Raw genomic sequence first — 20807 nt, 5'->3', positions numbered from 1 at the left:
AATCATAAGACTCCTTTTGTTAGAGGTAAGAAAACTCAAAATAACAAGGTTCATTATGCACCTGGGCCTCAGCATACTTTGAAATAATTATGTTGGTCCCCACATTAGGAATTATTGTTCTAAATAATAGAAGCAACTCCTGTTGGCTAGGGTGGTCAATTATATTTCCTGTCTCACAAAATTGTGAGGGAAGTTCTCTGTGTACTATGAAGTATTATATATTAAAGTACCACATCTTTAACAACACCAACAATAATAATTTTTTTTTAAGGTATATTATCCAAACTTGGGATGGATGTGTGTTGATGCCACTGATCCAAAGAAAGGGAATTGGCTTCGGTATGTGAACTGGGCCCGATCAGGAAAGGAGCAAAATCTTTTTCCACTGGAAATCAACAGGACCATTTACTATAAAACTTTGAAGGTATCCTTTGTCTCCATTGTTCAAATGCCATTTTTATAAAGAAAATCTGTGTATATGTGTGCTTATGTGTGTATAAAGTATTTATTACTATCTTTTGTTTTTGATGAGCAAAAGATGGATACCTTTTGTTTTTACCTCTGACATGTACTAGCAGTATTCCTGTGGACAAGTCACTTAAGCCTGCAGTATGATAGGCAATTCTGAGAAACTATAAAACAGATAAATTACCAATCTGCAACTGTATTGGTATCTGCATAGGGAGAACTTCTTTCTTTTCTTCTCTCCTTTCCTTCCTTCCTGTATCAATGAAATCACAGGTTCCTATTTTCTGTTTTTATATCACTTATATTCACACTCCTCCTCTGTAACACATTAAATTTACCATAATAAAAATGGCCATAATTTCCTATATCATAGTAATATTCCATTTACCTATGTGCATCTCACTTTGTTTAGCAGTTATTCAGTCATTGGGTATTTACCTTGCTTCTAGTTTGTTGCTATTGGGGAAAATATAGTACATATAAATTATTTTGGTGTATATGAGTGCTTTCTCTTTGTCGTTGACCTCCTTTGGGTTATGTGCTTAGATAGTAGATATTCTGGGTCAAGTGATATGGACATTTTAGTCATTTTTTTTTTGCTTCCAAATTGAAATTAAGAATTATTTGAACAAATTATTTCTCCACAAGTACATATTAGTGTACTTGTTTTGTCACAGGTCCTCCAACATTCACTGTTTTATCTTTGCTAATTTTCTGGGTGTGACATGAAACAATTTTTTTGTTGTTAAAATTTGCCTACATTTCTCTTCTTGGTAAATTAGGATTTTTTTTCATCTGGTTGTTTGTGATTCATCTGAGAACTATTTATTCATATGCTTTGCCTACCTACTATAATTAAATGACTTTTAGTCATATATTTCTGTTAGTTCTCTATATTTCCTGCTTATTAGATTCATATCAGAGATTTTGTACATTGATTGTTTTTTGGTTTTCTGAATTATTTTGTAGGACAAATAGAATTTGCAGCTAGAAGGGACCATTATAAAAAACAAAACAAACAAACAAAAAACCTAAGTTTTAAAATATCAGTCAATTAAAATTATCTTCTTTGTCTACTATTATTTTCCCATAATATTTACCTTTATTCCTCCAAATTTATTGCATCCCCTTGGTTATTTTGATTGCTAGTAGCACTCATTCTGTAAATTAATTTAAGTATTATTGTCATTTTTGTTCTATTGGAATGGCCTAGCTAGGAGCATTAACTATTCTTCCAGTTATTTAAATTATTCTTTATTTCTTTAAGGATCATTTTACACAGATTTTGAGTGTGTATTAATTAACTGGCTCCAATATTTTACATACTTCATCTTTATTTTGAATGGAACCTCTCTATTGTTTTTTTAAATTTTGTTATTGCTGTGTAGCTGCTATTTATATAGTAGTTTTAGTTTATATAATGGTTTACAGAAATTATCTCATTTTTGTCCTTACAACAACCCCAGAAAGTAGGTGATGATAATTTTTGATCGTAATGAATAATTTTTTGGAATAAATTTCTATAATCATTTTTGAATAAGACATTGAAAAAGCTTTTGAATCAGTACTCAATTAGTGAATTCTACATTTTTCTTCCTTTGTTTTATTCCTCCTTAGTTTAAGTTTTAGGATTATATGTACTTCTTGAGTTTTGTAGATGGCTTTTTTTCTCAGTTTTATAAGAGAATATTTTGTTTTACATAACTTCATATTTATAAAAAACATTTTTCTTGCCATCTTAATGAGTATGGGAAGGAGAGAATCTGGTACTAAAAATAAAAGGATAAAAAGAGTATGTGAAATATAAATAATAAAATTTGTTAGCATTCTTTTTTTTTTTCCTTTTAGTGGTTCATTTATATCTAGCTCACTTTTATTTTTTATTTGATATTCTTTTAATTTGTGTATTTTATATTTTCTTCTGAATCCCTTATTTTGTTGGCATATAACTAAATGCATACTTGATTTTGATAATTTTTATTTCCTCTCTTTTAGGATTTCCTTTTGTTCATTTTAAATTTTATTTGGTTTTCTTCCTCTTTCTAATTTGGGTTGACTAAAGATTTATATGTTTTATAGGTCTTTTCAAATAACTAGTCTTTAGTGTTTATTACTTCTATATTGCCAAATCTTTTATTAGAATGCGTACTATCTTTGCTCAGGCCTTTAATGCTCCTCCATGGAATATTAAAATAGCCTTTTGATGTTGGTCTGCTAGCATTGTGTCTACCCTCTTTCATCCATGTGCCACAAACAAATGGCAAAATGGTATTTTGTAAGATACTAGAATTTGTAACTAGAAGTGATAGAAGTGATTTGCAACTAGAAGTAATAACCTAAATCCAATTATTTCATCTTTTGTAGGAAACTAAGGTCCCACAGTGGGGTGATGACTTGTCCTAAAGTCATCAACACAGTAGAGTAGCAGAACTTGGATTAGGTTTGGTTCTTCATAGATAGAACCCAACCTATTTTTTCTGGCCCTTATTTTACATAGCTCCTGCCTCCCCTCCAATTTAGTGTGACTGGCTTCTTCCATGTGGTATTCCATCTTTTAACTCTTGCCTTGTACTTGCTGCCTGGGAAACATTCCCTCTTCAATTCTGCTTTATAAAATTCACTTTCTTCAAGGCTCAGTTTAAGCACTTCTTTTACACAAGTACTAGTGTTCTCTAGCTACTTTATTAATAATAGTAATAATAAGTTTGCATTTTTCTTTATTCTAAAAAGACATGTATTCTGAATATTTTGTATATACTGAGAAGAAAACATAATATAATAGATAGGCTGCTAGTTTTGAAATCACTAAAAACTCAATTTGGTTCAAGCTCTTTGATCTTTTATATACATACGTGTGTGTGTGTGTGTAATTTTAACTGTGTGACCCTGGGCAAGGCACTTCAATTCTTAGAGTTCAAGAATATGTCAGGTGATGATGCCCTGCCTACATTGGGGGAGAGGGAGCTTCTTAACTTACAAGTCAATAAAATTACAGTTCTTACCCTAAATAAATTTACATATATATGTGCTTGTGCTATATCTTGACTAGATAAGTTTCTTGAGAATAGGGATTATTTCATTTTTTGTTTTTGAATCCTTAGTGCCAGGAATATATTAGATGCTTAAATGCTTGTAGGTTGATTAATATATAACAGTATAATCTTAGTGGCATTCTGCAGTAGCAAAAATTTGAAATAAATTAGATGTCCTTTAATTAGGATATGGCTGAACATATTGTGGCATATGGATGTAATGAAATAATATTGTGGCTTAAGAAACAAGGAATATAATTAGAGAGATTGGGAAAACCTCTGTGAATTACAGAACAGTGTAACTTAAACCAAGAGAGCAGCACTCCCAGATTTACAGATCAGTGAGCTCGCATGATAAAACTAACTGTTTCCTACTTGGATAGAGGAATTTATAGCACAATTTTAAGAAGTATCAAAAAGCCTAACAGAAAACGCAAATAGCATTATAATTTTCATTGTATGGTAAAATACTTCTCCAAGCCTCTCATCCTTTAGCAACCATAAATGCAGATAGTTCTTTGTATGATGACTTAGGTTTAGCAAGGCTTAGGAAAGACAGGTTGGTTATTAGAATTTTTCAACTGTACTGCCTTGACGTTGGTAGTTCAGATCCCTTGGAATTCATTTTCTTTTGATAATATGGACTTCTTTGATTTTTTTTTTCTTCTTTTTTTTGCTGAGGCAATTGGGGCTAAGTGACTTGCCCAGGATCACACAGCTAGGAAGGGTTAAGTGTCTGAGACCAGATTTGAAATCAGGTCCTCCTGACTTCAGGGCTGGGGCTCTATCCACTGCACCACCTAGCTTCCCCGACTTCTTTGATTGTTAAAAATAGTACCTGCAAATTAATATGCCTTTGGAAGAAGTGATATAAGTAGAAGTTCTAAGGAGTAACACCAGGAGAAACTATAGGGAAGAGTTAGAAGCTGCTCTGCACATGAATGTGCCTTGTGATTGGGAAATGCCTACTCTTGGCCTGTCTATGAATTTCTTATGAATTTTGATCTTTGGTGTTCACCAGAAAACATATTTATTTCATGCATTAAAAAAACAAGAAAAACAAAAGAAACCTTTTCATTGGAAAAGGATCATAGGATCATTAAGCTTGTTAAGGAATACTTAAAACAATTCACTACCTCTTAGTGAAATTCTATCCTTGCTACTATATGTATGTTTTTAAAATAATCTATAAGCCATGTTATCTGTTTTCTGATAAGTATTTGTATCATTTAAAAAATTTTTAAAATTATAAATGTGTTATTTACAACACTTAAAAAGAGCTACCATTTCCAAGAGAACCAAATGTGGAATTCATTTTAAACCTAAACTCCAAAATTTCAACCATTTTTATTTTGTTAAGAAGAAGAGAATAAAACCACAATAACATACCATATATTTGTTTTATTCTATCATTCTGGTTTTTTTTTTTTTTGATCATTTTTATTTTATATATCACTATCATATATATTTTTCATTCTTAGTATTAAATGGTTGACTATTGGACATTTTCTTTATTCAACATTCATTTCAAAAAGAGACAGTATTTGCCTCTAAAATTATATTTTTCTAAAATGAAATATATTCACAAAGGATAGAAGCACAAGGGTACAAAAATCATAAATTGTAAAAGGTCTATAAGCAAAATTTAAAAAGTTTGTATTGTTCTCTTTTGTTTTCACACCAACATTTCTCTTTAAATGAGTCTTTTCTTCCTGAGACCTCCCCCTTCTCTCTTACTTCATTCTTCTTGTTCCCTTTTGATTTTCCCCTGGAAACCTTCCTTTATAACAAAAATAAATTATAGGAAAATCAGCCAAATGTAACTTTCTCTTACTGTGCCACATTCCTCATCCATTGTGTCTCACCTCTCCACTGAAAGAAGGGAAGAAGAATATTTCATAATCAGTTCTCTATACTGGTTGGTTATTAAGAGTTCTGCAGCATGCCATTACCTTTTAGTGTTTTTGTTAATGTTGTTGTGATTGTGTATATTCTGGTGCTGGTTAGTTTGTGCTGTATGAGTTCGTAGAAATCATTCCATATATCTGAATTCCTGATGCTTGTATCTTTCTATGGTATAATCATTTATCTTTGACATCCTAATTCACATGCTTGTTAATCATTTCTCAATTGAGAAACCATTTGTTTCCTCTCTATTAGCCTTCCTCCTTTCCTTTTTGCTACCTTGAAAAGTGTTTCTGTAAATATTCTCTGTGTAGGCCTTTCCATATTTAGAAAATCCTTAGGAATTGTGTAGAAATAGACTTTCCATTCTGGTAGAAACTACCCAAGTTGTGCCTTATTGATTGGGCTTTCACAAGGTCTTAGCTCACTCTTTATAAGTGAACTTTTTTCCTTTTAAATATCACCATAATATTCACAAACAGATTATACTTTCTTCAATTTTTGAGTGTTGACTATTTTGGTTGTTCACCAGTTTTTTGCTTGCACAAAGTAACTATTTTTAAATAGACAAAAAGTTCTTTTATATGTTTGTTATATTTAAAATATAGTATCTGTAATGAGATAATTGTCTCAAAGGATATGACCAATTTTCTATGCTTTAATTTATATTGACAAATTATTCTATAAGAAAAATAATCTGTGCCAGATATTTTGGCTGCTTATTTCTTAGCTGATCTGTCAGTTTTGAATGTTCTTAATTTTATTTTTGGCCTTCCCTATTTTTAGCCAATTTTGAATTTGTTTTGTCATATTTTCAAGATTTTAAGTTAAATTTTTTTGAAAATTATGTTTTAATAATGCCTTTTGTTATATTGGTAATCTCATACCTCCAATCCCTTTTAGATTATGATCTCTCTCTCTCTCTCTCTCTCTCTCTCTCTCTCTCTCTCTCTCAGCCCCCTCTCTTTCTCTCCTCCTTCCCTCTCCCCCTCCCTTTTAACAAAGAAAAAGAAAAGCATCAAAAATAGTGATTGTCTCTATCTTGATATAGAATATTCTCTTCTGGAAGTTTGTAACTTCTTGTCATGAAGAAGGAAAAATGTTTTATTATCTGTCCTCCAGGACTTTATTGTTTTTTGGTTTTGTTTTTGTTAAGAGTTCAGTTTCACTTGATCCATTTTTTTTTTTTTAAATTTACATTGTTAGATTCACTATATATATATATATATTGTCTCTAGTTCTGTTATTTCTGTCTGGATCAGTTCATATAGATCTTTCCATGTTTTTCTGAATTTCTCATTTGTTTATATTTTGCTACCTAATTTTTTGTTAAGTTCATTATGCCTTAGTGTTTTGCTTTATTTTATTTTATTTTTTATTTGTTTTTTTGCCTTTGCCCAGTTCATAAGAACATAGTTTGTTTCCAGTTCTTGGTTATGACAAAGTGGGGCTCTTTATACACCTCTTCTTGCTCTCTAGTCTTCATAGTAGTATTTGTTGTTATAAGTGGCGAACTCAAAAAACAGTATGATTCTGTCATACTATATTTATGGCTAAGTTAAGATATAACTTAAAAAAACTAAGGCTTAATGGATATAATACAAAATTATATAGCAAGACATGTGTATGTAAAATGTGTACAGACATCTTTATTTCTTTTTCTCTTTCTCTTTCTCACTATATTGATAGAACTTTTGTTTTTGTCTTTCTACTTTATAGTGGAATTATCGGTCAAAGGGTATCAGAAGCTCACTCCTAATTCCAAATTGAAATGCAAACTGTCTAAACCACTTCACAAGTTAACCAGTAGTAAATTGTAAAGATTTTAAGATTTCAGGATGTTGTAAGATAATATTTAGCTTCTATTAACTAAATTGATGTCATGTTCTCTCCTTTTCTCCCTTCTCTCCTTCTTTCCCAGTTTATGTATATGTGTATGTGTGTATATACACACATGTATATAATCTCTAATATTATACATATAATATATATAATATATATTACATAGATTATAAATGTAAACATAGCATGTCTTTTTTGTCTTATATTTTTCTTTATGTCTCTTTGGATCAGTTCATATAGATCTTCCTAATGTTTTTTTGAATTTGTCATTTGTTATATTTTGTTATCTAATTTTTCATTATATTCATTATGCCAAATTTCTGTGTTAAAGGCTTTAAAGGAAGAAAGAAACTGACATTATGCTTATTTCTCTCTCCCCTGCACTCCCATCTATTCTCCATCTAACCATTTAGATATTTGGTGTCAAATAGAAATGGTGTCACCTAATCTTTTTATAAAAGGATCCCTGAAACTACATATTTATTGACTTAGTTTTAAAAAGTGTCCTATTCTTTCAGATAGGACATAAAAAAGGAATAAAAGAGTCATGGTAAATGGAAGGAGTATTACTATTTGTGAAACTGTGTTCTTATAGGAAACCATTTGCTAATATAAATAGCACTGAGGCATCTTTGGGAATTTTTGTAATTTTGTGTAGGTGACATTTTAATGGCCTAATAATCTATTGGTAAGAAAGTTAATGCCCTAAAGAATTAAGGTAATTGTTTAAGATCACCAGCTAGAGACCACCCAGAGATTTGGACCCAAATCTTTTGGCTCCCACATTCAGACTTCATACTCTATATCAGGCTGCCTCAGCTCTCCTGATTGATTTCAAATGTAGCATTCCTCCCATTTTCACTCTATTCAGCTAAACAACATGCTTCCTTAATACTAAGTACTGGAAATTTAAAGAAAAAAAACCACATAATCTTAAACTCTTTTGGAATAGAATACCAGGGATGTAGAAATTGCTTGCAATTTGTGCTACTCTAAAAAAATTGGAGATTGTCTTTGAGTTTTGAGAAAGGAAAATAACTTTCCTTAACCTTCTTCCTATTTTTCACCTAGAACATCTAGATGTTTATTTTACTTTGCTTTTTTTCCTCAAATAATTTTTTCCCATGTTCCAATTATTGCACATGCCAATAAACAAGAAGACAAATATTTTGAAATTACATTGCCATGGAACAGGTTGACTTATGGGTAAGAAATGTTTATATTTGGGATGTATGAGTTAGGGAAATATAGATAAACTGATAAACATAATTCAGTTTCCCATGAATGTTAAAAGTAACTTTAATTACCATTTTTAACTATTGATAAAGTCTAATAAGTTTTTTGGTCTAAATTTAATTGATTCTAGACAAGAACTTATAGATGAATATATTATCATGTAGGAGAGATTTTATATTTCTTGAAAGATCTTTTGTGTGGTGTGGAGGGTGTTGGTAATGTATGGAGAATCTATAAAGGTTAAAGGATTTTTAGTCAATTCCAGTATTCATCTTAAAAGGATCTAAATTTCCATCTAATCAGTTTGTATGCAATATATATTTTTTCAAAGTTCAATATTTTCTTCTCAAACTTATACTGATGTTTAAGTATTCTGATACGATACATAGGAGCAAAACATTAAAATAATTGTCCTATTCCTGAGTGGTTTTTCCTAAGTAGTTGACTAGCAATATTAAAATGCCTTATTAATAAAACTATAATTTCTGTACTTGTGATGTCTGTCTTTTTTTAGTATGTTATAAATAGTAGTGTATTTATAAATAGAATGGCATGTATACTTTTGTCATTATATCAGTTAATTGGCATTCTCTTAAACATATTTCTGTGCTTTCATTTGTGTCTCTTACTTTTAATCTCTTTCTAAATATGCAGTATTATTAAGCTGAATTTCCTAAATTCTTTTTGAATTTTTTGAATAGTAAATACAATTTTGTAATTTAATAATTTTGATTTTTATGCAATTATTGCCTCTCTGAGTTGTGTGTGTGTATATATATGTATGTAAAATAAGCAATTATATTGTTGCCTTTTAAGTTTTTTTCAATTTTCAATCTCCTTTGGGGTCTTTCAGGTTGAAATTCTTTTCTTAATGAGTTGGACTTTACAGTGAAATATGGGAAGAAATATTGAGCCTTTTTGAAATCTGACAGTCTTGAAAGAATTAACAACTTCCCAAGGCTAAACAGTTCCATTATTTGCCCCCCCCCCCCTTTTTTTTTTTTTTTAAATTTTAAAAATAAATAAATGAACCTTGAATGAGGTTCAGGACCCTCTCTTGGTAGAGTCGAATGACCTCTCTCAGGGGCAGATATTCTCCTGGCTATACTTTATCTTATTCCTGTTTTGCCATGGACTTGGATCCTTGAGTTCCTGTGCCTTTTTTTTTTTTTTTTTTGAAGGCGATCTCACATCTCCCTGGATCAGCCAGCCCAGTTAGGCGAGTCTGACGGACCTCCTGCCGCTCGCCCCGAGGCGGGCGTCGGTCCTCCTCCCCGCTGAGGGGCGCGCTGCTCTCCGGGGGCAGGGGCGGAGGCGCGGCCGCTCTATCCGACCCAGGCTTGGCTGCCGCGCCGCCGCCGCCGCGGGTTAAAGGGTTCTTCCTGTTTGGTTAGTCAGTCAGTCAGTGAGTGAGTGAGTTAGGAAATCTGTGGCGAGAGCCGCGTCCAGCTGTTTGTAATCGCCAGCGCCAGCTCCACGCCCTCTGGCCTGGAGCCCGGGCTGGCTCCCCCCTCGCTAACAACCCTCGTCCTGATTGGTGTGGCCTGGCTCTCTGTTCTCCCTGCAGCCAATTGAGCCGGGCGAGGAGCTGCTAGTGTGGTACAATGGGGAAGACAACCCGGAGATAGCAGCTGCTATAGAGGAAGAGAGAGCCAATACCCGGAGCAAGCGGAGCTCGCCGAAAGCCAAGAAAGGTAGGGGCCGCCCGCCGCCGTCGTTGCTGCTGCCTCCTCCTCCTCCTCCTCCTCCTCCTCCTCCTCCTCCTTCTTCTCCTCCCGGGCCTCTCACCCTCCCTCACCCCCCGGGGCCTCGTCCCGATCCTCTCCCCGCCGGCCTCGGCCCGGCCCGAAGAACGGCCGCAGACCCCGCGGGCCTGCCCGCACTGGGGAGGGAGGAGGGTCGTCCGACTTAGAAACTTTTCCCCGGCGCCGGCAGGGCCCCCCTCGGCCGGGCCGCGCTCCCGGAGCTGGGTGACCTTTGCGGACTCCGCGGTTCACCCGCTCGGCCGCCGGGCTCAGCACTTCTGACTTAAAGGGACCGCGGCGTGTCTGCTGAATCATAGGCGGCCGCGCCAGCGCCCCCGGACTCGCGGCTCCCTGAGTCGGGCTGGAATCGGGCACCGACTCGGTGCCTTTCTGACTTGTTCCTCCGCAGATAGAGGGTGCAAGAGCCGGCTGCTCCTGGGGGAAAAGAAAGTGGGCTGTGGGCGACCAGTCTGTGTAAACGTAAAGAGTTTGAACTCTGACGGGAAAGGAGTATTTTTAAGTTACTGTGTTTGAAGTGCAGTTTTAGCCCACACGACATAAAATGTAAAGAGCGACATTTTCAGCTTGTAGAAGCATACCTCAGTGCAAGATTCTCTCAGAGTTTCCTTTTGGTCTTAAGGCAGCAAGCCACAGCTGAGAGTGTCAAACAATTCGACTGTTGGTAAAACTGGACGTATAGTTTAATTTTTTTTTTAATATTGTTTAAGTGATGAATAATTGAACCTTTGTAAATAATTCTATAATTACAGTTAAAAAGTAGATATAGTAGTGTTTCTCTAGTGTACGTATGGTTTGCTTTCAGGGGGATAGAAAGAAAAAAAATTTAAAAATTACTAATAAGCTCTGTTAGGTTGTGAAGACTCCACCTCAGCAGTAGTATTCTAGGAAAATAAAAACAATGTCATTTAATGTCGCTCACGGTGGAAATTTCCTTCAAAATGTAATAGAATATACTTAATGGACAAGACATTTTGAAATCTGAGTTTAAGGTTATGGTTACCCTTTTCTCCTCTTTTTCCCTCCTCCAATCATTTCTGTTTAGGACAATTTTTTGATTGAGTATTTCATATGATAATCTATTTGACACATTGACAAGCTTTTATTTGGAGTATTACTGTGAATTTGAGGAACCTTCACAGAGATTGAATATACATGCATACGTAATTCGTGTCATAAGCTTGGATGTTTTATGTAAAAATAAATTTTCACATTTGTTTGCCAACTTCAGTTATAAATGTCAATAATTTAGTAATATCCCATGCATCAGATATCCCTAAATATGAATTATTTACAGATGTCATATTAAATGCACATTAAACATTTTCAACTATTAGTTTTTTACTTTTTAACTATATAGTTTTTTTTGACATTTTTCCCCCTGGGTAATGGATAAAATTTTTGCGTCTCCAAGGAAAAGAAACTCTGAAAAGACCAGTCCATTTATGAATAACATTTTTTGCTCAGTAAAATTGTTTTTCATCCAAATCAAGGATTTGTTCCCTAGCAGTAATTTTACATATTTTATTTATAATTGGAAAAACTTGTTAGAACTAAAATATTGCCCACTTCTTGTTCTTTTAAAATATTGGGATTGTTTTGCATTTCTTAAATTAATTTTTTTGTTAAGATATTGATGTTGATTTACCTTATTCATACTTGAAATGACTATTATCTTTCTCTAGATTTTCTAAGTAAGTTGCTATCTAGGTATCTATATTCAGTCACTAAAAGCAAATTCTGTTTTATTCGTATGAGTTTCCTTGAAACTTTTCTGCTCTTTAACATAGCATCTTTCATCTTGTGTGCTTTTATTTACACTGTTACTTAATTTTGTTGTTGATGAATTGAGTTGGAAACATTTGCCATGAAGAATGGGGTCTTATAGTTTGTATATTTAAGACTGTATAAAAGAAAGTTAGGGAAAATTCTGTTTAGTTTTTTTTTTTTTTTTTTTTTTTTAATAACTTTGGGGAGCTTAAGAGACAACTTTGGATTTAGTTAACATGTTGCTGGATAACCCATCATTTGTTAAATGATTATTATAGTAACTATAGTTCAACATAAAACCAGTGAGTACTATATCTTGGTTGAAGTACTTACTTGAAATTCATTCCCTAGATAAATAATCTAATTAGGGCCAAGTGAGTAAAAAAAAGTCCTGCTTGTCATTCAGAATCAAAAGTTTGACATGTGGTGACTCCTAACTTCTTTTGAATTAACTATTATGTGGGAACAGATTTTTAAATGCCTAAATCTTGGATACATATATTTTTTTAAAAATAACTTTTTATTGATAGAACGCATGCCAGGGTAATTTTTTACAGCATTATCCCTTGCATTCACTTCTGTTCCGATTTTTTCCCCTCCCTCCCTCCACTCCTTCCCCCAGATGGCAAGCAGTCCTTTACATGTTGAATGGGTTGCAGTATATCCTAGATATAATATATGTTTGCAGAACCGAACAGTTTTCTTGTTGCACAGGGAGAATTGAATTCAGAAGGTATAAATAACCCGGGAAGAAAAACAAAAATGCAAGCAGTTTATATTCATTTCCCAGTGTTCTTTCTCTGGGTGTAGCTGCTTCTCTCCATCTTTGATCAATTAAGGCTCTCTTTATCGAAGAGATCCACTTCCATCAGAATACATCCTCAAACAGTATCGTTGTTGAGGTATATAATGATCTCCTGGTTCTGCTCATTTCACTCAGCATCAGTTCATGTAAGTCTCGCCAGTCCTCTCTGTATTCATCCTGCTGGTCATTCCTTACAGAACAATAATATTCCATAACATTCATATACCACAATTTACTCAACCACTCTCCAATTGATGGACATCCTTTCATTTTCCAGCTTCTAGCCACTAGAAACAGGGCTGCCACAAACATTTTGGCACATACAGGTCCCTTTCCTTTCTTTAGTATCTCTTTGGGGTATAAGCCCAGTAGAAACACTGCTGGATCAGAGGGTATGCACAGTTTGATAACTTTTTGAGCATAGTTCCAAATTGCTCTCCAGAATGGATGGATGTGTTCACAATTCCACCAACAATGTGGATACATGTTTTTAAAAAAATACATGTGGCCACAAGAAATCCTACATAGGATTTATGTGTAAATTCAAAAACATTTAAAGAAAAGCCTCTCCCACAGTGATGTCAAACTAAATGAATCAGATTAAATTTCACTTTTGGGTTGTCAGTTAGCGGGAATCTATTGAACACTTTCTTTATGCTTAGTACTCTGTGGGGTCCTGAGAAAATAAATAAAAAAAATCAAATAGTGCTTCCTGGTAGGAACCTACATTCTACTAGGGCAGTATCAGGAAAGGAATTTTTATCTGGACAGTTAGGGGCTTTCTGTGTGAATCCCTGGAATAGTAAATTGTCATGCGTCTTCCAGTAGCAGAGGTGGTATTGATTTGATTATTCCCAGATAAAAAGTTGACAAGAGGGAGGATTGTAGTATACTTGTTATAGAAAGGCATATGGCAGGTTGCCCATGTTGATGAAGCCCCAGTATCCTGTCGGACAATTGGATGGGAAGGTCAAGCACTGAAGTTGTATGGTAGATGCTGAAAATCTAAGTCCGTTATTTTAGGTGAGAAGGAGAAAAAACTATGTAACTCCAAACTTATGTTTGCGACAGCTAGACTAGGAGGTAAGATATGGGTTTGAATCCCACCTTTGGCACTTAAATCTGTAACTGAGTCTGGGTTGCTAGTATTTATACTGTACCTCCTGGTTTATTGCAAGGCTCAAATTACTTTATAATGTAAAACCACACAGTGATGTGTGTGCATGTCATATGATGACATATGCAGTACATAGTTGTGTCCCTTATTAAGTTTTCTTTTTGTGATAGCTACTGTATGTACTGCTGTGTGCTGAATATAATACATTTCAGAATTCATCATCCTCATGTAGGCTGGAATAGAATGGATGTTCTGAGTGATACTGATTCAAAGTGGACAGTTCATACTTCATGCTTCTGACCATCGAATGTAACCAACACAATTTTGCTTTGATCTAAAGATGGACTATAAGTGTATATCAGACATTCTTTGGCATCTTAACTTTGAAGGCTGCCTAATTTTGATCCTATTTTTGTGGTGATGGTATTTATAATAAAATAATGATTGAGGAGTCCCTTAAATGGTACTGGTTATGATAGCTGTATTGGGTGGCTTAGGTCTCATCCCCTCAGTTTACAAATTGATTTCTTACTGAGACAACTTAATATTTGATGATTGTAGACCATTTACTTTGGTTTGAATTGCAGGAAGACTATGTTTTATGTGCATAGTTTATGAAGATGTTTGCTTAACTTGCTTGTTGAGGAGCAAAGCAACAACACAAACCACTAAAGAAATATTTGGTATCCTCCTTATAGCACCCCCCTGTGTGAACTTGTGGTTCTCATTTTCTTCATCTTTAAAATAAGGGGAATGGACTGAATGGCCTTCGAGATTTCTTCTAGCTCTAGTTCTACAATCCAATCCCATAAATATTGATTTAGTACCTCTTATGTGCCAGACACTGTGCAAGTTCTAGAGATACAATGAATGGACAATCCCTGCCCTCAAAAAGCTTAAAATCTAAAGGGACATGAAGAATGTGGGACTCTGACTGGAGGTGTGTCTTGTTCTGTGGAGGTAAAACCAGGCAGAGCAGCAGGTGCAAAGTGGAATGAGCCTAATTTCTCCCCATTATAAAGGAATGCTTCTCAGAATTTGGTATGGGGTCCTCCAATCAGAGAGGAGAAGAAACTGAAGGAGGGTGGTGCTAGTTTAAGTTACCAGCATAATGCTGAGTTTAAAAGGGAGTTAATTCTGTACAGTGGAATTGAAATCTAGTAGGGTGGCAGATACAGAATGGAATGATCCTTATGTGTTTTTTCTGTGGCACCTATTCGGTTATATGGGGGTTATAAATACTTAGCCCAACATCTGTTAGCTAGTGACTTTCTTTAGAACATGGTCTGAGAAACGGAAATAAAACAACAACAAAAAAGACTTTATGACAACCAAAAATGGTTTAAGTGGTGTTGCAAAATTAAGAGGTGTTACAAAGTCTATATCCTTTTGTATACTTTGCTTATGGGGAACCTCATAGTCCCGTGCTCTAAATCTATTAAGTTTTTAAGCAAATTTTTACAAAAGTGGTATTTTGATTAATTAATCACGTCATAATGGGGGGAGGGAGAATGAGATACATTGCCAAGGGAAGGTATTTCCAAATAATCATATTGTCATAGTGACAGCACTCTAGTATTAAGTGGTATTTTACAGGAAGGGAGATATACGTGCATTTCCCTAAACTCAGAATTAAAAAAGTATAGTTGTCTAGTATATTATAATATATGGGGGAAAGCTTGTCTTTTTTGGTGAGTGGAAGCATGGAGGAGACAGCTAGATGGTTTGGTGGATAGCATGTTGGACTTGGAGTGAGGAGGATCTGAGTGCCGATCTAGCCTCAGACACTTAACTAGCTGTGTGATCCTGGGCAAGTCATTTACCTTCCTACTTCCTTCAGTTTCCTTTTCTGTAAAATGAGTTGCAAAAGGAAATGGGAAACCACTCCTAGTATCTTTGCCAAGAAAACCTTATGGACAGTATGGTTCACAGGGACATGACTGAACAACAACAACAACATAGAGGAGTTCAAAGAGCCTGGGATTTAAAACTGACCTCGATGGAGATGAATAACACTTGCTAACTCTAGGACATAGGTGAATTCTTTAGGCCCTTCTGAACTGGACCTCAGCTGACAGATGGGCCAGTAAAACTTGTATCACTGATTCCAAAGTTGGGAAGAGAAAGCTGAATCAAGTTTAAAGAACCTGAACAAAGTTTAAAGGATCCAGGAGATGTTAGTCTTCACCATCATCATAGATGTCTTGAGAATGTCTTCTAATCAGAGGTTTTCTTCAGAATGATGATCCTAGGGCCCTCCAGATAAAAATAAATACTCTTCAGCTTAAGAAGAAAGGAGAATATATAATATATTTTAGGAAAAAATCCATTTAAATGAAAAAAAAATCATCACATAGGGACAAAAGTTCAGGGAAATAGCATCTTTTTCTCCAAGTTGTCAGAATGGCAAGTTTAAAAGAGAGAAAACAGGATTCTTGGCTTTTATTACGGAACTAAGATTTAAGTGTGAAAAGATAATTAACAATAGTAGGTAGATAAATGTGATTATGAGCATGGGATTTATCAGCTTAAAAAAGAGGGAAGGGAGAAAGAGATTACTTTGCACCTGAGTACTCAGGAAAGTTTCCTGTAGGGGATAGGTTAAATTTAATTTTTGAAAGATGTGTAGGATTTTAATGAATAGAGGGGTATTTTAACTATAGGAAACAATTCAACAATTATTATTAACACTTTTCCTTTCCCCTCCCTGTACTCTGCCCTCCCTTTTATTTACAAAGTATTTGTATTTACTTTATCTCTAAAATAGACACTTAATAAATGTCTGTTGAATTGAATAACTACTTTTAATAAGCACAGAACTTTTGTGTGCTCAGTACTATTGTAGACATTTGAGGAGATAAAATTTGATTAATCTATAGTTTTGACTTCTTGGAATTTATAGTCTAGTATAACTATATTTTATATATTAAAGGGGAGGAAATAACATGTACACAAGTATCTGTATACCAGCTAGTACTGAAGTTCCCTATATTTCCTTTGTGGAACAGTCTTTACTGGCAGATTACCAGGGGATTCTGTTGGTATTGGAATTGGATTTAAAAGGATTGATAAGATAATAGCAGGAGGCTAATAAAGGGGAGACTGAGAAAAGATCTAAGATTATACTGTGTTGTGTGTTGAATGGAGAAGCATTTTTAATGTCAGAGAACCAGAACCTTTCTTAGTACTTGTAACTTGCATTTGACTCTGTTCAGATCTTTGTCCATAGATAGATCAGAGATTCTCCACCCTTACATTAAGTCATTAATACAATTAAGACATTTTTGATTGAGTCCACTAAGTTGTACAATATGTGTATTTTGTGTACATATTTATTATGTATGTACTATTATGTATATATGTATTATGTATGTATGTGAATAGATATATACACATGTGCATGTTGTCTAGAGAGAAATCAACTTAGATGACTTTTTGACTGGAACAGACTGAGTTTTTGTGTCTAGCCTTTTGATCTTTAAATATCTTCATAAGGTCACTTGCATATTTCATTATTTTTAAGAAAAAGAAATATTTACTAGAGAGAGTTAGTGCTTGAGTTCTAAAAATAAAATAACTAGAGTCACTGATCTCTCTACACTCATTGGAAGATTTCATTTCTGTGTAGGTTGGAGCTTTAGAGAATGAAATCTGTTTCCTGATATTTTAATCTTAGTGCTTAGTATTGGGCAAAAATCTACATGAGCTATAAAACTTACTTTGTTCTTTGAATTATTCTTTTTAGGGAGGCATTTTAGTATTATGAGGATAGAGCATTAGATTTAGAGTTAGGATACCAGTATTCAAAGCTTTTCTCATTAGCTAACCACGGTCCCTGGACTTCTGAGAGCCTCAGTTTCCTCACTTGTAAAATGGGATTAAGGCTACTTGCCTCCCTGGATTTTTTGGGGTAAGCACTTTGCAAACATTAAAGTACTTTATAACTGGAAATTATGAATTAGTATTTTCTGGACGGATTGTGTCCTAAAGAAAATATGTTGAAAGAATTCTTAGTTATATTAGTCTCCTTTTTGATAATGAAGTTTTAGATTTAGAACCTTGAGGGGAGAACTTCACTTCACCCAGAAAAATTTCTTGTCGTAATTGATATTGTGCTGTGATGAAGAATTCATGGTTGTTTTCTATTTTCTGTTCCTCACTAGCTATGTGATGATGGGCAAGTCAATTCACCTTAATTTCTTTATATGTAAAATTTGGGAGTTGAATTAGATTATTTCCTATGTCCCTTTCATTCTTAAATCCTTTGATCTTAATTGAGATTATTTAAGTGTTAAGCCTGATTTTCCTGTTATACTGGATAAGAAATAATTTCATGCGAGAATTCTGTCACCCACTGTAGATTTTCATTGCCTATCATCTTAATTTCTTTCTCTTCATGACTTGAAGGATAACAATCCTTTTTTTTTTCATATCCTTTCCTACTATATTTACAACCATATAGAAATTCCAACTCCTCCTCTTTCCCCCAAATCACCTTACTGTTTAGCATAGTAAAGAAGTCAGTTTACCTCTGCTACAAACAGCAAGGATGAAGATGACAAGAGTGCTTCTATTTAAAGTTAAATAATACATTTAATAGATGGAGACAGCAGCTGAGCTGTAGTGGAGCTGGTTCCTGCTGACGTTCCGGGACTATTTCAGGCCACATGGCGCATGCAGAATGGCAGATTGGCAAAGTGCCAGGAGATGGGGCTATAAGGAGTTCTATGAAGTGGCCAGCTTAGCCACTCTGGCACCACAAGAAACTCCACATTTTGAAACCACAGTTCCCCAGGCCTGATTGGTATGGGTACTAAGCAACCAAAGCAGATAGATATAGTATAATTGTTATAAATGTGAAATTAATTTAGCACATATAAGTTCATATCTGTTTATGTCAAGGTGCTAGGTAGGACTTATTTTGTTGTAAGAATGACTTTAATGTTTATTGCTTGGCCTGAAATCCTTTACAGGTTAGGTATGAGTAGAATTTGTTCTGGTTTGTCCATTTAAAAATAAAATTAGTTTTAAATAGTATTTTATTTTTCCAATTATGTGCAAAGATAGTTTTCAGCATTCATGTTTGTAAGATTTGCGTTTCATATTTTTTCTCCCTCCCTCACCTTCCTCCTTCCCCAAGTCAGGAAGCAATCTGATATAGATTATATATGTGTGTGTGTGTGTGTGTGTGTGTGTGTGTGTGTGTGTGTGTGTGTGTATACATATATATAGTCATTTTAAATATACTTCTATATTTACATTAGGAAAGAAAAATCTGAACAAAAGGGAAAAACGAGAAAGAAAAAACAAAAAAATGAGATAAGTTATTCTTTGATCTGATTCAGTCTCCATAGTTACTTCTCTGGATGTGAATGACATTTTCCCTCACAAGTCTTTTGGAACTGTCTTGGATTGTATTGCTGAAAAGAGCTAAGTCTATCATTGTTGATCATTGCACAGTGTTGCTATTACTGTGTACAATGTTCTCCTGGTCCAGCTCATTTCACTAAGCATGAGTTCATGTAAGTCTTTCTAGGCTTTTCTGAAATTAGCTGACTCATCATCTATTACAAAATAATAATCCATTACATTCATATACATATTATTCAGCCATTCCCCAATTGATAAGCAAATTCCTTAATTTCTAATTCCTTGTCATTACAAAAAGACCTGATATAAACATTTTTGCACACATGAATACTTTTCCTTTTTTTATGATCTCTTTGGGATACAGATCCAGTAGTGGCCAGTAGTAGCACTGTTGGATCTACACGAAGGGTATGCCCTTTGGGGCATAATTGTTTGGATTAATTTAAAAGGGCAAAGCGATTTGCAGGTTTTAAAATTGTGTTTCAGTAACTGAACATTTTTTAAATAAAAACTATAAGTTTTATATCTTAATATGTAATGTTAGATATTATTTTATGTAGAGTTTAGGAACTGTGCACTTATAAATTAAGGACTACATGAAAATTTGTCAAACTGACAGTAAGATAAACCCAACTATGGAGAAGAACTTATTCCAAGAACTTTCTTTCCAAAAAAAATAAAATAAAGGAAAATTTAGTTTTTAGAAAGTAAACAATTCACCATTGAAAGAAGTCAGTAAGTGTTTTTGAAATATTTAACTTATGATAATTATTGAATCATTTTTCAGTCACTCTTCATGAGGGTTTTCTTGTAAGATTTGGGTTTGAAATTTGGTTTTCTTGGCAAAGATCGTGGAGTAGTTTGCCATTACCTTCTCTGGTTCATTTTACAGATGAGGAAACTGTAGCACACAAGCATGATAAAAAAGGCTTGCCCAGGGTCACATAGCTAGGAAGAGTCCGAAGCTGGATTTGAACTTAGAAAAATGAGTTCCTCACTTGAGACGGGATGCTCTATCCACTGTGCCAACCTTTGTAAATCACTTTTAGTGATTGACAAGTCTATAATTTCATTAATATAAGTGCTCATGCTTTTACTTTTAATAAAAACTGACCATAGTAAATCCTTATCTTCTTCTATAAATGATTCACCAAGATTGCTGGGATTCTTTTACTATTTTGAGGGTACCAATATCGCCAATCATCTTCTCTCAAGTGCCCAAGAATCTATAAAGTTAAAATTTTTAAAGAATAATTTTATTTTTTTCCATTTATCTAAGCATTTTTCTCTCTCCTTCCCCATTAAAATAACAAAAACTCATCAATAGAGTTGATGTTGATGTTCTCAATGAAGCATTCCTGGTTTCTAGATGAGTTTCCACCTGGTAGTTTGTATATTGGAACCACAGGAAGAGCAAAAGGAATAATAGGATTTTAAGGTTTAAGGTTTATTGTGAGAAAGATAAGGCAATGAGGTGGCAAGATCCCTAACATCAGTCA

At 34.3% G+C, this 20807-nt stretch overlaps 1 protein-coding gene across 2 annotated transcripts in view; it reads left to right on the top strand.

Annotated features, from left to right (window-relative positions):
- The window catches only part of PRDM2 (PR/SET domain 2), a 184562-nt gene that overhangs the window by 50813 nt on the left and 112942 nt on the right, over positions 1–20807 (top strand). For both annotated transcript variants that reach the window (XM_051988511.1, XM_051988510.1), the window contains exons 5-6: positions 272–424; positions 10051–10177. In XM_051988511.1, coding sequence (XP_051844471.1) covers positions 272–424; positions 10051–10177 — 280 coding nt within the window. The remainder of the gene's footprint in view (positions 1–271; positions 425–10050; positions 10178–20807) is intronic.

The sequence above is a fragment of the Antechinus flavipes genome, chromosome 3 (assembly GCF_016432865.1).
Source record: "Antechinus flavipes isolate AdamAnt ecotype Samford, QLD, Australia chromosome 3, AdamAnt_v2, whole genome shotgun sequence".
Classification (NCBI taxonomy): Eukaryota; Metazoa; Chordata; class Mammalia; order Dasyuromorphia; family Dasyuridae; genus Antechinus; species Antechinus flavipes.
The sequence above is the reverse complement of the archived record's forward strand: the minus strand, read 5'-3'. Positions and strand labels throughout refer to the sequence as shown.